At 44.7% G+C, this 22,562-nt stretch overlaps 1 protein-coding gene across 3 annotated transcripts in view; it reads right to left on the bottom strand.

Moving 5' to 3' along the window:
- Positions 1-6,127: 6,127 nt before the first annotated feature.
- The window catches only part of spns2 (spinster homolog 2 (Drosophila)), a 57,798-nt gene continuing 41,363 nt past the window's right edge, over positions 6,128-22,562 (bottom strand). For 2 of the 3 annotated variants that reach the window (XM_039618072.1, XM_039618074.1), the window contains 7 exons: positions 21,467-21,619; positions 20,963-21,152; positions 18,897-18,962; positions 18,336-18,434; positions 14,833-14,996; positions 12,807-12,843; positions 6,128-9,026 (listed from right to left, as the gene is read on the bottom strand). In XM_039618072.1, coding sequence (XP_039474006.1) covers positions 9,012-9,026; positions 12,807-12,843; positions 14,833-14,996; positions 18,336-18,434; positions 18,897-18,962; positions 20,963-21,152; positions 21,467-21,619 — 724 coding nt within the window. In that variant the 3' untranslated portion in view covers positions 6,128-9,011. Of the gene's footprint in view, positions 9,027-12,796; positions 12,844-14,832; positions 14,997-18,335; positions 18,435-18,896; positions 18,963-20,962; positions 21,153-21,466; positions 21,620-22,562 lie in introns of all 3 variants that reach the window. The other variant, XM_039618073.1, reaches the window with a different exon arrangement.

Below are 22,562 nucleotides of genomic sequence, written 5' to 3'. Positions count from 1 at the left end.
TCTAAATATGGAATCGTGGGATTAAAAATAGCAACATCATTCAGTCTTTGCAGGCCAAGCATAAGCTCATGTTTAATTCAGAAAACTCTGGTATTCATAACTCACACTTGCTTCACCCGTGACACCGAACCCACTGTGGTGCTTAACAAGCACACTGCGGTAACGCTGTTTCATTGTCAATTTGCATTACATCCTTGTTAGTAAGCATGCAAATCAAATTAATCCCTCATCCCAGCGGGGACGTCACTGACACAGTTTGAAATGAAGTTACAGTTTCAAGGCTGGGTGGGAAGCGAGGAGTGATCATCATAGCTGGCTGTAGGGTGATGACGTCTGCTCCAAAGACAGCAAGCATGGCCACTTCCTGCCATGTTCTTGACAGATGTTCCTGAATCATTTACTCCTTCACTGACATTGCTGAGCCCACCGACATCACATCTCTTATTCATTCCATGTGGGCAGACAGCTGAGGGTAGGAGGGCACCTCGTGTTTTCCCTCGAACATGTGTCAGCTTCTTTAATCGCATAATAACACATGCAGAGATGTGCATTAATGCAGACTCTGACAGCTGAAGGTTAGCCGGCTCCACGGGGCTAAAAACATCCATGAAGTCCAAAGTAGAGGAGAGGAAGAGCGTCGCTCAAGCCAGGCATCAAATGCGCAGGTCTTAAAAGTCAGCAAATAATAATTTCACACGTATTGTGTGTTAAACAATAAACAACCTGAGATGCCACTTCCATGTTTAACTTCGATCATTTAATTTAGCTTTAAGGTGTACCTCAAGGATCGATTCTTGCACATCTGTTCAAAAATATCTCATAAAATGTGACTGTGTGAGTCTGTAGGTAGCACTTCCACGTCACCAGTGAAGAAACCACACAACATAGTTCTGTAAGTCAGGTCAAAACATCCTTAAACACAACGCTTTCAGACACAGTGCCTCCACTTTGGTTGGACTTTTATGGGATTTGTTCGAGACGGGATGAATTCTAATAATAACTAATAACATGTTCATACAGCTTATTTTAGCCAATTTAAAAATGGGGCTTTGGGCAGCCTGTTGCTAAAACACATCATTTGTTCCTGTTTCTTTCTGTGAAGAATGTCAAAGATAGTTTGGCAGACATGAAAACAATGTTTTTGCACCAACAATGTGATTCTTGTTGGTGCAAGCTGAAAATTTGGCATTTCAGCATCGTGTGCAGTGTATTCATAAAAAATGTAGGAAACTACAGAGTGGAGTACAAAAGAAATGGAGGGCTCTTCTTCTGCAGATAAACAGTATCTGAAAGTCATAATTTGAAAGAACAGGAAGACTTGATGATGGAGGACCTGAGAGAAGCATCTGCCCTCTAACGTGATCAGAAACGGTCTCAGTCTGAAAGGAAACAAAGCCACCAAACACCAAATGACTCATTCATCACACCGTACAATAACAGCTTCCCACTGCAAGCACAGTGCAGAATGGAAATCCTTACATAATTAATAAACAAACATATATTTGTTGATAGATTAACAACACATTTGTGTGTTATCTCATTTACACAGGGCTGTAACAATGCTCCCTAACTGTAAAACACTGCTCGTTTACTCCTTTTAAAGTTGTTAAGCTCCTTGTTCAGTTCTTATACAACTTCTGGAGGGAATATTAGGCTCATAACTGCTTTTGTTCAGCAAACTGGATCCAAGTGTCCGAAAATAAAACAAATACAGTTCAGGGTTTCAAAACGACAACAGTGATGTGTCTGTTACACAACAGTCAGTGTATTTCAAAGAGTTAAAAACCCTCTGTTTCCTGCGTCATATTAGAAGAAAAGCATGATGATATTGGATACGACTGTCATATAAATACACTGCATTTATTATTTCTTCTGTTAGTCACACAGAGTCTTTATGATGATGGAAACTTGAACAGCTCTCTGCCTTAATTGAACTTGTGATGAAGCAATGAGCTGTTTTTGCCTTTTTCCCCTCAGTTGCTCAAACATCACAGAGTTATTTGTAGTTTTTAATCCTTTTGTACTCTGAGCTCCTCCTGTTCTATAATGCTGTTGGAAAAAACATCTGCAACACAGACCAGAGACACAAACTGCTCATCAGTTCGCATATTACATATTCCTCATTTTACAGAGTAAATCGAATTAAGTGCTCAAACATATTTTCTTTGGCAGCCTCGCAGATACATCCGTCTCTATTTCATGCAAAATGGAGAATGACTTTAAAAATGACAAACTGTCCTCGTGTTTCGATGAAGGTGACTGTGCCTCTGCAGCGTGAGCCGGGTCAGGACGGTGGGTGGGCGCCAGCAGAGGGAAGTGAGAGAGTCACAGAGGAGGTGTGACAGACTGTGAATACCTGTGGTTTATGTATTCTGATGAAAACTCTCGACTCCATTTGAGATGAAAGATCGGCTTTCTTTCTTTCCTTTTTTTACTATAAGCTTTATTTTTGCCTCGCTGGTAGCACTGTATTAATCATCAGCTCTAACTGCACTATGCAGTCGACCTTTTTGTGGAAAACGCACACTTTGCTTCACATCTGTTATTTTTGTCTGTTGTTCCTTATTCCAGTTAAGAAGGAACATTTTTGGCATTTGATGTCAGAAAGGCCACACGTCGTGCAGAATGAGTCGTCATATTCAACATTAAGAGTCTAAGATGAACTAAATATGATAGTGATTGTCACCACATCATAAACCTATTGTGTTCTCATTCGAGTGACTGCCAAGATTCCACTTTTAGATTTCCATCCCTCCGTTCTCTTCCGCTTATCCTTGTCAGGGTCGCGGGGGGCTGGAGCCTATCGCAGGGGTCTGAGGGCGAGAGGCGGGGTCCACCCTGGACAGGTCGCCAGTCTGTCGCAGGGCTGACACACAGACACAGACAACCATTCGCACTCACATTCAAACCTTTAGAGTAATTTAGAGTTTCCAATGAAACTCTTTATGGGAGGAAGCCGGAAGACCCGGGGAGGACCCACGCCAGCGTGCTCCCTGTCTGAGATTTCATTTACAGAAACTATTTCAGGTCTTTATTCAAAGCTCTTTCTGTTTTCAACTTGTTGACATTGATCGATACTCTGTCTAAAATAATATGATAATTTACGGATTTCTTACAGCATTAGACCGCAAAGACTAATTTAAAGTTTGGAGATCAAATCTCAGAAAACAGCCAGAAAAAGAAACAAACACAGAACGACAAACATGAAAACACAATTTTTAGTTTATTTTTACAGCAGTGCGCTTATTCTGATGATCTTTTTGTATTTTTCTGAAATGGGTGTGCTGACACTTTGGAGGCTATTTGTGAAGCTAAACTTACCCCGTGTGTCGTCCTCTGTGAGTGTAAGTGGGCAAAGTGCAGATGGAAATTCCAGCGCTGCTAGAATGGTTCCCCTTTTCCTGCCTACGCCCCTGTGTTTCCTGCCTGCTGTGTATGACTAGGTGTGTTGACTTTGAGACTGGAGCATCGGACTTTGGGGTACATATTTGTCTGACTGTGGGAAAGGGTGTTGGTTTCTTTGGGTCGTTTGCCAACTAAACACTAAATCTCCACTTGGAGCTTGCTCAGGCTCCTGACGTCAAATCAGATAGTGAGGTCGTGTTTAAAATGTGGTTTAGCCTAATTAAAGGCCTCCCAGACAACGTCTCAAGTCTTCTTTTGTCACAAAAGCAGTGTGTGCTTACTCTATGTGCTTGTACAGCCTTGTCATAGACCAGTCCATTGGTGCCATTAGCAGTCATGTGAGGGAGCTGCCCTTTCTAATAAGCATCTGTGCAGAGATGACCTTTCGGTGAAGGTGTCCTCGCTTCCCGGGAAGTTAAATAAATATATATATATATCTTTTTTACAGAATCCACAGCACTGATGGAGCCCTGTGATGTGTCAGCGTGTCTGTAAACCACTCTCGGGGCTGCAAAATTACTTTGCAAACTGAGCCTTACAGGGGCCTGCCTCACTGCACCTGAACAATACAGTGGTTCATTCATGGATCAGCTCCTGCCTTCTCTCACTGTGATGAAAATCAAGTCTTTGTAAGCCGCTGCAAAGATGAGGCGAGTGGAACTAAATAGGATGTAGTTCTCAAAAGTCGTGTTTATTTCAAAATAAAATTGTTTAAATGCCTTCGATCTGACTCATCCTTGTGTGTCTTCACTGCAGCAGAGTTGAACAAAGGCACAGACAGATGACATTTTATTATAAGGTTTACAAAATACTGCTGCTGCTGAATGATGTAGCAGGCTGGCTAATGATGGGTCTATACCACGGTAGGTGGGTTCATTTACAAGCAGAGATGGTTCACAAACCATTTCAAAAGCAACAACAAGAATCAAAGGACTATGCTCATACAGTAGTTTAGATTTTAGAAGCCGAAATGTGAATAAAAACAGAACGTGATGACTTCCATACTTTAATCAGAATAGCAAACATGTTAAACGTCTGATCTGAGAGAATGAACCCTTTTCTGTAAAATAACAGCTGATTTTGATGTTAGCAACTTGGGAAGGGGGAAGAAAAAGCAGGAAACTAAAAGGACTTGGGATGTGCAGAGGTTCATCAGTCTGTAACTATCTCATCATCTACAGTACACGATGTCAAATGATTCAGCGGACCTGGAGACATTTCTGTGTGTGAGGGACAAGGCTGAAAGTCAATATTGGATGCATGATTCTGCAAAACAGGCATGATTCGGTCCTGGAAATCACTGCATGGGCTCAGAAGCACTTCTGGAAGTCACTGTCTGCAAACACAGTTCACCGTGCCGTCCATGAATGGAGGTTAAAGCTCCAGCATGCAAAGAAGAAGCCATATAGGAACAAGCTCATGTAAAAGGAACTGAGGAAAAGTGGAAAACTGTTCCGAGGTCAAGTGTGAAGTTCTTCTTGGAAAATATGGAAGATGTATCCGGACTGAAAAGGAGAGAAACCATCCAGCTTGTTATCAGCACTCAGTTCAAACGCCAGCATGTTTGATGGTACGGGGGTCTGTGAGTGTTTCTGGCAGTGACAGCTTGGACATGTAGAAAGACCATCAGTGCTGAAAGGTACAGACAGGTTTTAGAGCAACATGCGCTCCCATCTACTTTATCTTTGAAGGATGGTTTTGCATATTTCAGCAAGACAACGTTAAACTGAAATTTGCATCTAACACAACAGCGTGGCGCTGACCTGCCTGCTAACCCCAACCCAGAGAGGAGACCTGGGACTGCTGAGCATCTTTAATCCCACATCAGGAGGAAACAGCATTACTGTCCTTGAAGCCCAGCAGCTGGTCTCCTCAGCTCCCAGACGTTTGCAGACTGTTGTTCAAAGAAGAGGGGATGCTACACAGCGGTAAACAGCTCTTCTTCTCCTTTTTTAAAATGTTGATTTTCTCAATTAAAACCTTTGACATGGTTTGTGGGATCTACTGGGGATAAAATCTGGGTTTGAGAGATTTTCATTGCACACTTTTCTTTAAATTTACATTCCTCACAATTTCTTTGGCATTGAGTTTGTGTACAACTGTAATCCTGGGTCAGTCTGTCAGACTGATTTATTGCAGCAGAATGCAGTTAAAGCGTGGTGTCTGTGCTCCAACAGCCTCTCCCCACAAATACGACACACATGGAAATGAGCAAGTGATGAGCAAACATACCTACGGACATGTCAGAGCGCATTCTGCAGGTTAAATAGATTGACAGCGAGTATTAGTCTCCCAGGCTTTCCTCCATTTCTGTGATACCAACGCTATCAATTAACATTTTGCCAAGCAGCACAAAACTGATGCCTTAATAACTAAACACTCGTTAGGTCCTTTTTAATAAAGTTTTTCCCTCCTAAAATATTTGAATCCTTGTATTAAAGTTACAAACAAACTACATTACAGACTAATGTCTGCAACAGCAGCCAGGAATAATCTTAGCACTGAACAAACACACACAGCATCCCGACAGATGAATGTGGATGTTAGTTCTTGCTCCAGTTTATGCACAGCCTCTCAGTTAAGTAACAGTCGAGGCGCTTCTGCAGTGCGAGCTTTGTTCTCAGATTCACACAGCGAGACGCGTCTTTACGCTGAAGTGAAGCAAACGCCATGAACACACTCGTTTGGCCGTGGCGTTACAGACACACAGACACACAGAGACGTGTGTGTGAATAGGTTTATTTGATTTACAGACCTGTACATTTTTCCATCAATCCACCCACAGGAGCATCACATTTCAGTTCTAAAAGAATACCCTCTGACTTCTCGGACACTTCACGTGTACTGACCTCTAAAAATAAAAATAACTTCTGTTTTTTGTTTTTTCTCTTCTGCTCAACATGAGTTTATTTATACAAGACTCTTGTATGACAAGAAGCATTTCCTCGAGACATCACTTCAGTGATTGTTAACATACATTTACAACAGACTAAAGGACGGACTGGTGCTAAATCAAATGAATTTTGGCAAAGTGAAACTCGGTTCATGGCTCGTCTGATCAGAGCCAAAGTTCCTACTGATGACAGATGACGACATGCCAGCGCTGAGAGGCCGGGCCGTCGATGGTGCGAGGCTGTGGCTCAAAGAAATCCCTGATCATTAAATGTGCAAAAATGGTTTTAAATCTAGAAATATACCAACAAAAACAAAAAATAAAAACACATAAATGAGCTTAATATAAATTGCATCCTTACAATGAGACTAATGTGTCTTAAAAACAACCCATTGCATTTATTTGTGTGTCTACACGTGGGAGATGTCCAATCGTAATCCAGCTAATGCAAAAGGGGCGTGTGTTGTGTCAGTATGACAGGTTTCCAACCCAGTGACACAATAGCTAAGTCTAGTATACTGAAGCCTTAAATTTCCCTTTATAGAATATTCTTCAATATGTAACAAACAAATAAATACATTGCATCCAAGCCATCATTTACAATATATTAAAATCGCTGCATGATATAGCTTTATATATATATCTCTACTGTAGGTATTCAAAAAGTCCTCTGATAACATTACAAAGGAAAACAAGATCAATAAATGGAAGGTAAGAAGCTTAGTTCGTTAAGAAGATGAGGGTGGTGTAAACACATCGGGTGGGACAGAATCACATTCAGAGAGCTCCACGCAGTTGGAGGAAGAAGCTAAAGCTAATGATCTGGCAGCAAGGACACAGCCCACACAGCACCCCCACACAGCCAGTGAGTCATGCTCACACATCAATGCTACAAGAACAACTCGGAGTCTCCTTTTACTCCTCAGCTCAGGTCAGTGCATCCTCTGCCTTCTGTGGTGCCTTCGAGGTCTGCAAAGTGCATCTTTCCTGTGAAACCTGTGATTCCATTAGTGGCTCTGAGGTTTCAGAATAATCACATTCACCAAAAGCAACCCTTCACGATAGCTTGTATTAATTATGTACAAGCTACACGCTATAGCTTTCCTCACTGACACTTTTTGTTTTGTTTTTTTCGTGAGAGATGTGTACCGGTATCCATGGAAACGACAGGCAGAAATAAAGCTCTTTCAGCTCTTTAGGGGGATTCCTCATTCATCAGTTTCCAACGATAAGAGCTCGCATTTCCTGTTCCTGTCTGGGATTTTGATTCCCCTCGCTAATAAACTGATGACTGCATCTCCAGCTCTTTCCAAAGGTCCTTTCTTCTAATCATGCAATGGGATATCTGCAATTGGAGGGGAAGGGCCTCTTTTCACAATGCCTGTTATTGTAACCGCTGATGATTGGACTGCGATCCACCATTAAGAGCGACTCGGTTCCTGTGTGGGTGGGCGGTGTGTCCAGAAATTCAAAACCAACCATCAGAGAGCGACCTCTTTAAAGGGAAACCAAGCTCACTGATAAGGCAGTGTGAAACAAAAAGGTTGGTTTCTTCTAAATGTTTTTAGTATTGCTTCTCGTGTACATAAAAATGACATTTACTTTTGGAAAAAGCATGAATATAATAAATTATAAATATAAATTATATAAACTATACATATCCAGTGTCCACTTTAAATTGCCCAGACTGCATCATCACGGTTAGGAAACAATCATAGGCAGTAACCTCCAGTTTCAAATCCGACATAAACAGAAAACGACACAGACAAACACAATCCGAACATAACGTGTGGAAACGCACACGGGGCTCAAAGAAAACATCTGCAGGTGTGAAAGCTCCGACTTTAAGGCTTGTTCACTGACCTTTTCCAAAGCAACACATTTTTGGCTCTAGCTTGTTTACATGCACGGCAAAACTTTCACTGTGAAAATACTGGATTTATAGTGTAAACACTGAATTTCACGTTTCTGCTGTTACTGCGGTGAGACTGTGATGAGTAATGCGACATTAGTCGCATTATCGGAGGCTTGTTTGAAGAGATAAACAACACCTGCACCGCTGCTGCGTTTCCCTGCGGTTGCATCACTGGCTCCTGGCATCTCGTCTGTTTACAGGCTTCAAGCACAGAAAGCCAGCGTGCGAGGGCGCCACAGAGAAACCGATGAGGCTGCTTTAGCTTCAGCAGAGCATGCGTGGCTTTGACGAATGCATGTAAACAAAGCTAGTGATGAATTCACAAGGGCTGTTGGCGGTCAGTGCAAATCTGAAGGAATGTAATGATGCTATGGCACTTGTTGCGGATCGACAGCCGATAAGAGACAGACAGGCAGACAGACAGGGCAGGTTCGTGGTCAGCATTCAGTAGTTTAGCATCAGGAGGGCTTACAGGGGACTTTGCCTGCACCTTATCCTTCAAAAGTTCAGCGGATCCTCACAGACAGAGGCGAGGAGGACACGATCTAACTGGAGGGTGGCTTGAGCACCTTCTCACTGGGCTGTGGTTTAGATGGAGGGGCAAGACGCTCCCTCTTTCCAGTTCCGAGTCACCTCAGCGAGACTGCAAAAAACAGAGAGCAGCAGGAGCCAAGAGGAGGAGGAGGAGGAGGATGATGATGATCGTGGGGGAGGATGACTGGGAGCATAAAGAAGCCTTTCTTTTTATCGCCGTCTAGTCATCCTTTGTCGGGTGTGGTTGTGCGTTCAGGTAGCTCCTCATTTGCTCGTCACCTGAGAGGAAGAGAGAAAAAGGTGCAGTTAGAGCCTGGCCTCACCACGGGCAATTGGTACGACCCTTCGCACCAGGACCAGCCTATGACCTAAATATGCCAGCGCATTACGCTTTGTCTAACGCAGATCCTCCCCAGTCTGCAAGCTATAAGCCACAGCAACACGCGACCGCTGCTTCTCCAGATGGAGCCGTATATTCGATGTTGATGCTGCCTCGCTTTCTATGTCAAACACGCCATTGGGCATATGCAAACATTAATGAGGGAAAGGTTTGTTGAGGGTAAAACACGGTCATAACACGAGGCGATTAAAGGAGGAAGTGATTGAACGAAGAGGCCGGTGTTATTTGACAAGCCAATCTAACTTCTAGCTGCTGATACAAACACAAACAAAGCTAATGCGTGGAGAAGGCGTGGCAGCAGAGGGGGAACTTCACACCAGCTGCAGATTAGACCATTAAGCTTTCACGCTGCCACACTTGTGATCTCTTCAGACTGGATGAGTGAGGGATGGCAGAGTGTCCCGCTGTTTGTTGTGGTCGTTTACGTTGCCGTGGACGCTCCAGTGCACATGCTAATACTGCTGCTACAATGGGATTATTGCGAGAGAGCTCAGCAGAGTGATTTTCTGAGCGTCTCTCAGTGAAACACTCACACACAGGTATATATAGTGCACATGTATACAAACACACTGAGAACAGCCGGGGTAATTAGCATAAACAAGAGGATCAGGGGATTTTTGGTTGGCATATGCAGATCCGGTCCTCTCTGGGATGAAGCACTTTTCTCCATTATTAGTTCCAGTTGTTGCTGTAAACTCTGAATTGTTTATGAGACAGACTTGAAATTAAAATACCCAAACGCTGGTGTGATGGAGAGATAATTAGAGTTGTGAATGCTTTGATATTTGTAGGACTGGCCTGCCTCCTCGCAGCTTTACAATTACTGTGCTGGCTTCTGCAGCAAAGTGGAGGACTGACTGATTTGGCAAGCAAACAAAGACTAATCAAACCAACACGCAGCAGTTTTTGGAAGCAAAAACACGTCGGCTGACACGGCTACAGATGTGATGGAGGAGCGACGAAACCAGACTGAAGGCCAAAGATACAATAAAGAAAACACGGCATTCACAATGTCATGAAACAGGAGCCTTTGTGAACGCAATAAAAGCTATACAAGTCACACCACAGCCTGCCTCTATACTTCCCGTGTGTGTGCATATGCATGTGTGTGTGTGCATATGCATGTGTGTGTGTGTGCGGTCTGCGGTTGCTGCCCTGCCGGCACCGTGAACCCAGCGAGCCCTGCTGACTGAGGACTCTGAGCTTTTGTTGAATGATAAGAGGGGGAAGAAGGAAAGTATGTGCCTGCAGCTGTATAAACAGTTATCCCAGTTAAAGTTTGGACAGCAGTGATTAAGTCAGAGTTTTGCCTCATGATTTAAATTTCCGGGATTGCAGTTACTGATTAAATGAGCGTGAAGGTCCGCTGTCAGGTCTCATGCCGATCTTTTGACGGCCCCTGGCTCGGGGGCGTCCTCGAGGTATTGTGTGGCGGGGTGGAGGGAACCTGGTCAGCAGAGGCCAGTTCCTCTTGCAAAGGAAGTTAATTGGATCTCGGTGTATCTCATCTCCGTCTGGGATTGCTTCGCCGGAGATTAATAGCTCGCGATGTATAACAGCTTAAGCGATAACTGCCTCCCTTCATCCTCATTTATTCAGCAGAAGTGTCTTTTCTCTCCTCACACTAACTTCCACTTCTTGATGGATTCAGACACTTTTTCAAATTGAAATATTCTCCCTAAACTTTTCCAGCGCTTTATAATTTCCTATTTGTCGGCCTGTTTCGCAGAGAAGACGGCTGTACACAGCGGTCAAAGTGAGCGTGAACACGTGTCATCGCTGAGCAGCTCATCTGTTATCTGTATTGATCTTGAATCAGACCCAAGGGAGGAAATGCTACCTGCCATTGACTGGATTACCCTCCGCATCAAATCTGTTGAGAATCAATTACTGTGGAGCGATGTGGTTGTACTGCAGAGCAGAAATGTCACAGGCAGACTCAACTCTGACCTCATGCAGCTGTAATCACTGTTCTCTATAATTAGCACCGTTTGACAGCGGGAACGAAATGCTTTGGCTGCTGTGTGTGACGGAGAACTGATGAGGCCCTCAGGCCGAGAGCGCTGAAACACAATATGCACAGCGGCGGCGGCGGCGGCGGAGCCTTTCGTGTCACCTGTAATTAGCTATGCACGCTAATCTCACCCTGCCAATGGGAATGACACAGCAGGACGTACAGGACAGCACTGGTGTTCTGATATTCTGCAGCCCATTAAATACAAATTTTACGCCCCGTATGTTTCTGCAGAATATATTCTGAAGCATTCTGCAAATTTTGAGATTGATTTTCTGCCTCCAAGGCAGCTGTTGCCTCCCATCCATCAGTGCTCCATGCAAATCAACTTGCCAAGCTCTCACCTGTAATAGGTCATCAATCACAGTAAACATTTGGTTTGCAGCTCCCAGTGTTGAAAACATTCTTATTCTCAAGACGAATATTTACACTGTTGTTTCTACAGTTTCTGTTGTTGTCAAAGGAGGTTTTTGCACTTTTCTGACTTGGTGTTATACGAGCAAACCTGAATTGAACGGTGCCACCGCCAACAGAGTAGCGCCTCGTCGGTTGTAGTTCATCTTTGAATTTTAATTTCTATGTTCTTTTCGTAATATGTGCAGGATGAGCAAAGGACAAGTTTCCCTACATACATACAGATAAACAGGTTTTCTCAGGCAGATCATTCTTTCTACCGTCTATGTGAAGTCGGACTCTCAGACAATTTTTCCACCTAATCGACCGTTGCTCTCAAATACTACAGGCAGCTGCAACTTTGGCCAGTGATCACACTGTTTCCTGACCTGACCTCTGTCCATCCGGTCAAAACTCCAACGCCCCTTTGAGATTCTGGTTTGTCTATCCTGGTTACACCAGCAGACCAGGACGTTTGTTCAGTTGCTTACGACGGGACCTTGGCTCACATATTTTAATTTTTGCAAAATCAGAATCACAAACTTCTCTTTTTGCTACCCCACCCCCACCCCCACCCACAGACAGATTATTAATGGCAGGTAGTGAAAAAAAGCCAAAATTACGAGCATTAATTGGCAGTTTTTTCCGTTTGTTGCATAAACCAGTCTGATAAATATTTAGAGGTCAAATAAACCCAGACAGGGCTCCAAAGAACGGAGTAAAAACCGGCCTTTCGGCTATACATGATAACCTTTACAAATAAGTCACGGCAGATTTTCTTGTCTTCCTAATCAGGGAGTCAAAGTTTATTCTTGTTATTCTTTACCAGCAAATACAGTAACCCCCCCATTGTGCAGTCTGCTGGTTTGCTGCCAGTTATTGTGTGCTTTTCTGCTGAGTTAATAATTAGGGAGGTTTTGCACCATGTGTGAGAGAGTGATAAAGGCAGGAAATAGGAAAGGCACCTCGGGTCCTGATAAGATGCCAAGTAGTTGGTCGAATAACCACAATTCAAAGAACGCCTGAACGCCCGAGTAGACGGCGAATGTTTATCACCTGCACTGCTGTAAAGCTCTGCGTGGCCTCAGGTTAACGTATCGTTCAGCATCTGAACGGCCTTGTTTTTAGGTGCCTCCCAATGAAAAGGGCTGCCAGGTAGTGAGAAGGGAGCTCTGTAAATGTTAATGAGCTGAGACTGTCGCTACTACTTAGCTGCTGAAAGTGTCTTTAGGATAAATTTACCTGGTCATACCTTGACTGAAGACGGGGGCTGTGTTGCCTGGTTACACCTGAAGAAAGAAGAATCATTTTAGCATCTCTCTTAAAAACCACACAATTCATTGTATTTTTCTGAATCCTCAGTTTTTCTTCACGTTTTCATCCTAATTTCCATCATCACATGTCGACAGCCTGTTTCTCACCAAGCTGCAGCGCCTGCCTGCTGGAACCTACGCTCGATCTGCACAGGCACGGCGGATGAGACAGATCTGCTGTCACACATCACCGAGTGTAAATGTGGACTGGATAAATGTGTGTGAGAAGCGGAGGGGGGGTGTGCAATGAACTGGAGCTATTAATGGCAACCCTGCAGCTAAGAAAAGCGAACAACAAGCAATCTTTAAGGCTGAAATTAGACAGCTGCACTCCCCCGACTTACTTTTATAAATAGCTCAGAGTTTCTGAGGACACACTCAGAGGAGGGGTGGGGGGGTGCAGAGCGCTGTGTATAAATTGGGGCTTTATAGCGTGAATGGGATCTATAAATAGCCGAGTCGTGGAACAACCCTTGTTCAACAAAGTTGTGTGTGTTGTCAGCTTTCTCGGTCCCCGAGGTGCTGTTCGCCGTTTGTTACATAAGAGCTGCTGCTGTTTCAGTTTGCTGTTGTATCGAATGGATTTATAATAATTTATTTATGCTTCAGATTTCCACAGGAGCACGCTGTGGGGTGTGGATGGTGTTCATCCTGCCACAGTGTCTGTGTAACGTCTGTATACTCACACGTATTACTGCAGACTCTGAGCAGCATAAGGATTATTACATACTCAAAACATTTTTTTAATGTATGATAAATAAGCCAAAGGGAGACTTAAAACTGTGCTGGCTTTGAATCCTTAATGCTAACTTTCATTCACCTCCATATGAAGGTATGAGGACACAATAACGACCCTCCAGTCTGTTTAGTGTGTAGAGTTCTGCTGCCCTAAACAGTGTCATGTGAAAGTTAAGGGCTTGTGGTTGGACATAGTTTGAGTGAACATTTGCCATCTGCTATGCAATCTGCAATAATGTGGTTACATGTTTGGCCACAGCCTCGTATCTATTACTGGCACAATGGCAAGAGTGGGACTTTTTTTTCTTCGAGTAAACCCACCAGAAGCCGCAGCGTGGCTTCGTAGCTACAGCAGTGATGTATGTCTTTAAAAAAAGCTCTTTAAAACCGTATATTAACATTTCACAGAGGAAACATCTACAGCGTGAACAGCAGCTCGGACTACAAATATGGCAACGACACTAAAACGTTCCTGTCGTTATTATTTTGATCAAGCTGGACAAAAAAAGCTCGAACAGGGTTTGGAAAACACTGGGAAACAACGAGTGACTAAGTCGATCGGGCGAAGACAGACTTCAGACATCAGACTGCCATCCTGTCTAAAAACGCCCGTCATCTTCAGCAGGAAGGAAGTCATTTCTTAGAACGCTGGCACCAGGGGAGTAAGCCGACGTGATAAAAAAAACAGGAAAAAAGTAGTCAGAAGGAAATAAGAAGCCTGAAGAAGGATGAGTGTGTTTTTGCCTTTTAAGGCTGTGACCTGCTCGTGTGTTTGAAGGAGGGAAAATATGAATGTATGGGTAGGATAGGCGGTAGCTGGTAAAAGTCTTAGTGAGAACAAATTGATGGCTAGAACAGCTTGTGTCAGCTCTGGAGCGTTTTTAGCTGACTGGGACTTTCTGCTGGCTCGGGGCCTTTCTGGGTCCTCCGAGTTGGCACCATTGTTGGCATCGCTCGGGCTCCGTGTCCCTGGCTTGCCTCAAACTCAAGCGTAAATAAAAAGTCTCAACCCAATGTTTCTGCACTCTGCTGACAATGAATAATACAAGGATTACTGACACTTCCTCAACTTCTAGCAACTAAGATGATGTGTTTTGAACTTGTGGAGGTCTTACTCAGAAAAGCAGAGGAGGACACGTCGAACAAGTATGAAATATTTAAAGAATGAATGACTCAATAATATATGAAATAATGATGAGTTATTCAAAAACAGTCCGAGTCACTTACTGGGCCTCGGCTTTATCTTTGTCATCCAGGAAATAGAGCGCAGTAGCCAGGAAAAACATGCCCCCCAGGACGATGATGAAGGGGCAAAGCATGAGGGCATAGCCCAAACTCAGGAACCGCCACAGTGCTGATGTAGTGTACTTCTGCTGAAGGGCGTCGGAGATCTGCAACCAGGCCAGACACACATACACAATGACACATGACCACAACCACAAACACAACAAAAGGAAAGATTGTACTCATTCAATACCTTATCTTTATTTATCTCCTAATGTTCTGACACACTACAGGCTGCTCACGCCCTCACAGCGTGACTTCTGCATATTTCATCACTGCAAAACCCACAAATGATGTAAGACGCCTTGTTTTTGTCCTAAAATAGGCAGGATTTCACAGCTAATAGCTCATCTGAAGGCTTTAGCAACACCAGCATTCAGTCTGTCGTGCGTGGTGTCGAGAAAAACAACAGCTGGAGAGCGGTGGGAATGAAGTGACCATCTCTGCCTCCCAGAGATCGCTGCTCTGACAGTCGTGACGGAGAGGAGGCTGCTGCTGGTATCTTTTAGCAGACTGTGGGCTGTCGAATCTATGGGCAACAATAGGTCGCTAAAGCACAGTCATTTCTTGTTATGTCAGCAAAAGCCAGGTCTTCTGCAGGGAGAGCTTGAGAAATGCTGACAGGTCTGCGCGTGCAGTATGTGCTCCTATGTGCAGCCACGTGCATGCTTAATAAGGAGCCATTACAGAAAGGGAGAAAAAGGTGGCAGAAAATAAACGTGTGACCAAATCTCTCGTAGGTCCAGCAGCCGTGTGTGTGTGTGTGTGTGTGTGTGTGTGTGTGTGTGTGTGTGTGCGTGTGCGTGCAGAGGCCATTTCGTCAGGTACAGTCAATTGTCTGCAACTTGCAGAGTGCAGCTTGACTAAAAATACATGGCAAACAGCCGCATGTCTAATTATTGAGCCAGAAAGCATTTCTTGGAAGATTGCTGAGAGATTGTCACTGGCGTTCCCCTGCCACCCACTCTGCCTCTGGCTGTGTCCTACTTTACAGTATAGGAGGAGTCCATCATGTCCTTCTCGGGGGATTCTTTTTGGTGTACGCGCTGATAGAGAGGAATCTTTGTTTTTTTTACACGACAGGAAGTGGTACGTGTGCGGCATGTGGGCACCGATATCTGCAGGCGCTCCCACGTGGAGCAGGCACGGCGTACTGGAAACGCCGCAGCGGTTTGTTGTGCATGATCTCCGTGTCTGTTCGGTGCACACGTCAAAGCCTAATTGTGAACCGAGACGACTGACTCACTTGCTCACTTTCTCCTGTGGTTGCTAAGCAATAACCACTGGTCTGTTTTTCTTGTGACTCTCCACTTTGCTCATTCACAGTATTTTTGACAGTGTGCACGGGCGACTGCGTATCTGCCTGCACTCAGCCTGTGCGGCGACAGGGCCATGGCACTCGTGTGCCTAACCACTGCACAACAACAGAGCGCTGACGCACTCGGAGCACTCTGTGCTGCGGTCCTGGGTTTGTGCAGGACTGAGAAACCCCCGGCTGTAGGCTGTGTCACTCAAAGGTGAACTGTGACCCCTGAAGCCTGGATGCAGGCTTTAGTGACTTCAATACTGAGCTGTGTGTGTGTTTACTGACATTTGGAGCATGGGCAACAACCGCTAAGTAATAATCTTATATCGGACTATATAAAAGGGATATAAGGCACATCACATGACAGCTCAGCTGATATTCTTTCAGATATCCAGGTGTCTGCTCAAAAACGGCAATTCCTCCCTGCTGTTTTAACCTCGGGACACCTTGTGTGGAGCTGCAAGCTGCTTTGCAACCCACCTCCACCCCAGCTCCTCTTTTCATGCTGTTTCTCACCTACTCAGTTTCATGTCGGCTGTCCACATGTTTAAGTAGACAACAAAGCTGCGCTGCTATGGTCCTGTCTAAATAACCTGTTATTTCAATTAATATTTAATCTGCTGGTTAATTTTCTTTTTTACTTGGTAAAATTCAGGAAAATAAAACACTGAAACGTTTTATTATACCAGTGCTGACTCCACCTGTTTTATTTACCCAACATAAAGCACAATGATTTCAAGCAGAGAAAAGCTTCAAATCCTCCCTGTCGGCAATACGCTGCATTTTTCCTGTTGCGACTTATCTGAACTGTTACGTTTCTGTGGTTAGACTATTTGTTCGAGCACCGATGGAGCCTTTAACTCAGTGGAATCAATGTGATTGAGAATGAGCTGCACAGTTATCAAAGGAAAATCTCTCTGTGGCAAATCTACACAATATAATTGATTTATTGAATGTGCAGGCACAATGCAGTGCCAGCCCTTAAACCTGAATCACCACAGAAAGTGTATTTTTTTAAAGACTGGCTTTGATCAGACTTTGTAAATCATTTTCTGCTTCTTTTGTTACACTGGATTAGACACTATTTCAACATTTTCATTTAAGGAAGAAAAAGCTGCCGTCTTCTCCCTGCAGCTCTGCAGACACCTGCGTCTGCATGAGCCTGTCAGGCCAGTTTGATTCACTAATCAAACACTTCCACCGCTTTTGTTAACGTAGCTAAGCCAGGCTGTGAGCCAGGGCAATGAAACACAATGTAAACACATAACGATACGGCGGTTATGATAAAGTCAAGTCTGTGCATAGATTGTAACACGCTCTATGGCAGAGGTGGGCAATCTCAGTCCACGAGGGCCGGTGTCCCTGCAGGTGTTAGATCTCACCCTGGGTCAACACACCTGAATCACATGATTAGTTCGTTACCAGGCCTCTGGAGAACTTCAGGACATGTTGAGGAGCTAATTTAGCCATTTAAATCAGCTGTGTTGGTTCGAGGACACATCTAAAACCTGCAGGGACACCGGCCCTCGTGGACGGAGATTGCCCACCCCTGCTCTATGGCCATCACATTACTCGCCATGATTTTGTTCACGCTTCGTGTACGCTCACCAAGAGCGCACACCGTGCGCCTCTGTGGAGTTACTGTTTAACATCATTTAATCTCAGGTTGAAATGTGAAGAATTTTACTCGACAGTCTGAGGTGAAGCCTGTTTCACACTTGACTGAATAGCAGGCAGCACTTTCACTCGGGCCCCCTAAATGCTATTCTTTGGTCGTATACTTGCAGTTTGAAGGGTGGGATGTGGGGCAGGGGGGCTGCTTGTGAGCCTGAGAGGCCCAGCGTGGCGGTGAGAACCATTTTCATGTCCTAACCAGTTGAATACAGTAACAAAGGCCCTTCCTGGGAGCCACGAGGTTTACTAGAGAATGCCACCGACAGCCTGAAGAGCAGCGGTGAAATCACAGCTCTCCTGAGATGTGAGCTCAAAGCTCCACTTTGCACCGTCCTACTTAAAGCGAGAGCTGAACATCGTTTGTGTTGCAGCAGTACTGTCTAGATTCACAACATTGGTTAAACCTCGAACACATTCCCTCTTCACACCCAGATCATCACACAGTGTTGTGTTGGGAGAGTCTTACCAGGCCTATCAGGTATGGACTTCCTGCATCACCCAGGAGATGAGAGGTGAAGCTCTGAAACGCGACAGCTGTTGCTCTCCGCGTGGGTATAACAACAAACTGCAAAAACACATAAAGAAACAAAGGCTGAAAAATGCAGCAAGTAACTGGAAAACAGTTACTTTGCCATGTTTAAATAGCTCCTGCAGTCATGAGGACACCTCAGGCACACCTGCCAGTCTCAGTAAGAGGTGTCCACAGTGGTGCGTCTCCACACTGTCACCACAAACCCAAATCCAGGCGCTGCTTCAGACACCCAGCTCAGCAGGAATCCAATTTCATTTGGCTGATTTGAACTTTTAGATACTAAAACATACATCAGAGAAAAACCTCGCCTGTGTTTGTTTTCACCAGCGGGGAATGACTCAGCCTCAGTCGAGGCGGCAATTATCAGCCCCGCCCGAACTGTCGGCCCGCTCGCACGTTTCCAAAACTGCATCTAATCTGACGACCCAATTGGTAAAAGTTTGTCGCTGGAATTTCCAGTGACCCAGAGGAGAAGTACTGGTTCTCAATACTTACCATTAAGATGTCTGCTGTTATGGCCCAGTTGAGGAAAAGCAGCGTCTCTCCAATAAAGATACAAACCTAAAGAAAGAAAGTGATCGTTAACACTCACATGATTGTGATAGGTCAAAAAAAGAAAAGGCTGGCGATGGTGCTGTCGTGTGTGGGAACACAGCAGGAAAAATGCTTTGGCTGTGGTGGTTTAAAAACCATGTCATTATTTGTGGACACGCAGGCCTTCGCTGCGGTACGGCTAAGCTGAGCATGTAACCCACAGCAGCAGATAAGAATTGTTGTTGAAGCTTTATACTAAATCTATATGGGTGGAGGAGAAAACCTGAAATAAGACAGGAACACACGGGCTGCTGGTAAACAGCACCGAGGGATCGGTCCAACACAGTTTCGCACAGCCGACTGATGCGTGCTTCCTGCTGGGGAATAAAACTTGTGTGTTTCAGACCTACAGTACAGAACAGAGAGATCACAGAGGGAGGCTGACAGCAGACAGGTCGGCTCTGAACGCTGCCAACCAGACACCGTGACCGACACGTTGCCTCTTAGAAGAGAGAGCATGGCCGTGCGCTGACGAGACAACAGCTGCGAGAGGTCAGACGGCCTCGACAGAGCAGCGCCGACCGCTGCAGCCATGTCACGCCTTATAATATGACACATCTGTCAGCGCTTTGCCATGAAACTTGAGCTGATCACTTACACGCCCTGCTGTACTGTAAGATGATTTAATATTGTACAGTAGAGTGAAGCCGGCTAATAGCAGTGACATCATGTGTTTGAAATTATGACCTCGTAGTGTTAAAGCACTGCTATCTTTGTTCCCTTGTGAAAAACCCAAACCTCTGTTGTTGGACCCGAGACACGGCGTTCACCAGAGCAACCTGTACTGTTACCATCTGCGACTGATACACAGAGAGACACCAGGTGTCACATGAGTCCATTAGCAAAGCTAAAGCCGATTTCTGTAATAGAGCAACTGTATAAAATTGAGTTGGACAGATCTGTAATGGTGTAATTAATATGGATACTTCTGCTCCTCGAGTCTAATTGGCTGAGTCATGCTGCTGCCTGACACCTGATAAATGTGCACCTTTGACCTAGAAGAAGTTCAAATAAATCTTACTTCATTACATCTAAATCATTATTCGCATCAGTAACTATGTGTCACTTGGGACCTACTCTGTGTGGAGTGTTACCTGTGGGCTACTTATTTAATTCATATAAATTACACTTATGTTTTTATTCAAATCATGCTGCCTAAACAGGCATCATCCTTGCCAGTGACTTAACATCCAAAGCACACATATTGTTGCTTAAATAAATCAGCTTTTGGTTGTTTGCTCATCGACAGTGGGGAGCTCTGCATGTTTGATTTCTTCTTCCTGACAGAACCTCAGAGGGATTTGATCCTCATACCAGGATCAAATGTGTAAACCGCCACTCGAATCGTCACTCAGTTTAAAAAAATGCTCACAGTTGTAAAATCCAATATGAAGCCGGACTTTCCAGGGAAAGCCGAGGTCACATTTTTTAGGATATGGAAGCCTGTTTGTTAAGTTTCCTTACACGCATGGGAAAGTTTTTACACGTTTCTACCACTGCAGGCCAACTTGTTGAGAGCCCCTTCCTATTCCTTTGTCACTGATAAGAGTGAGAAATCTGTGCTTGATAAGTCCAACATGCCAGAATACATTGTTTCAAAACAGCGACTGTTCAGCACCCTTTCCTGCTTCACAAGGTAATGAGGTCCACTGGCTCCATGCTGTTTGCCTACGATTAGTAAGTGCTGGAGGCCCTATCAGGCTCACCTGTGATTACTGCTCAGAATGATCAGCTCCACCCGTTCACTGCTCTGCTCCCACCCTGACAGCTTGGAGCTTCTCTGCTCGAGTATTCTCAGCCTTTCTTCTAGAACAAATCATAACTGACACACTAATATCGCCTCATCCTTGAAGATGAAGAATGTTTTTTCAACATCCCCAAACCTGGCACAGCTCTTGCTTTACTTAAACTTGATCCACTGCAGGCACAACACAGTCTGTGTGATAGTTCCAGGAAACGAGCCTTACGTAAGCTCCAATGATGCTCTTCTTGGCCACCACGAAGATGAGGCAGATGAAGATGGCCGAGCCCAGCATGCTGACGGCGCACACGAGAGGGTCGGCTCGTTCTGTCTTCTGGCGACACAGGCGTGTGGTGAGAGCCCCGATGACCACGCCTAACAGCCCCGTCACACATGTGATGGCCCCAAACACCATGCTGTGGGAAATAACGCAGATTTAGACGAGCAAGTTTCAAAGCATGAAACACTGCGATCAAGGTTGCAGAAGAATGGCGCACTATAAAAAATAACATGAAATGACAATAGCTAAAAAAAGCTACAATCAGCTGCTCTCTTCTTCACAGTGGGATGTCACAGTGGGCAGCTGTGTGCCACACGCGCTTCCTCATGCATCCTTTGCAGGAAACTCAAATATTTTTACTTTTTACCTCTGATCCTGGAGTCGTACACTTTACAAGCTTTCACAAGGAAACAGAAATCCATCCCCTCCGTCGAGTCGTGAACCTCTCACCTGTCTGTGCTACTGCAAATCTCTTTTGTGCAAGCCTCTGCCGTCTTCTGCACCACCCGGGCTCTAAACAGGTAGCCAGGAATCCATATACCAAACGCACCCGTGGCAAAGGAGACTGCTGCCGAAGCCAAGGAGGAGAACACATAGCTCCGACTGGCAACAAAGACACACAGAAAGGAAATGAAACAGGCGATCGAGATGATAATCACATCATGTAAAACATCTCGCTGACTCTTTCTTATCTGACAAGAACTGCAAGCTGATGGTTGCACAGAGTTAAAGCAGCTCCAATGCTAAACAGTTCGGGCACTGAAACAGCTGGTGCTGCAGCTCAAAGCCACCGAAGTGAAGAATAAATCCACACGGCTAAAAATGTCCAACATCTCTATAAAGAAACCCAGCCCACGGGTCCAACACGACAAAGCTGCAGTGTTACATGTGCTGTTCAGCAGACGTGCAGGAGGGCGGACAGTGAATGCTCCTGTGTCACTCTTGGCATGGTTGCCATGGTTATATAATAAATAGGTGTGTATTTACTGCAAGACGTTGAATTTTTTTTTAATGGTCAATTATTCCAATAAAATCTCTGTGAGAAATGCTTTTGTTTCTCCATCCAACAAGTTAAACCTACTGATAGAAGCATGTTCTCACACTTACAAAGCTAAAAACAGCCAGTTCTGTTATCCTTTTCCTTATTTTCTCCTGGACACCTTTATGATGTCAGCGTACGTACAAGCGATCCCTGTGAGCCCAAAGCTCGGGCTCCAGATTGCTCTCGAGAAAGTCTCCATTTTTAAGGTAGCCATCACAGGCACACGGCTCTGTATGAGCACAACAGCCCCGCTCAAGTTTATGCCCTCTGGCTGTGAGGAGCAGCAAACCAGAGGAAAGTAAAGACAGGGTGGACATGTAGGGAAACTGAGATAAAACAGTTGTAGACAGAGGATGATCTGAGGGCCAGTTACAAGATGATATAGGATGAGATCATTTAGGACTGTTGGGACCTTGCAGCTCTATTTACTCTAGATCTATCCATGAATCCCCCTGAACACTGAACTGATAAACAATTTCCCAAAATCTGCTGTGTTGTCTGAAA

Source organism: Oreochromis aureus, linkage group 10 (assembly GCF_013358895.1).
Source record: "Oreochromis aureus strain Israel breed Guangdong linkage group 10, ZZ_aureus, whole genome shotgun sequence".
Lineage (NCBI taxonomy): Eukaryota > Metazoa > Chordata > Actinopteri > Cichliformes > Cichlidae > Oreochromis > Oreochromis aureus.
The sequence above is the reverse complement of the archived record's forward strand: the minus strand, read 5'-3'. Positions and strand labels throughout refer to the sequence as shown.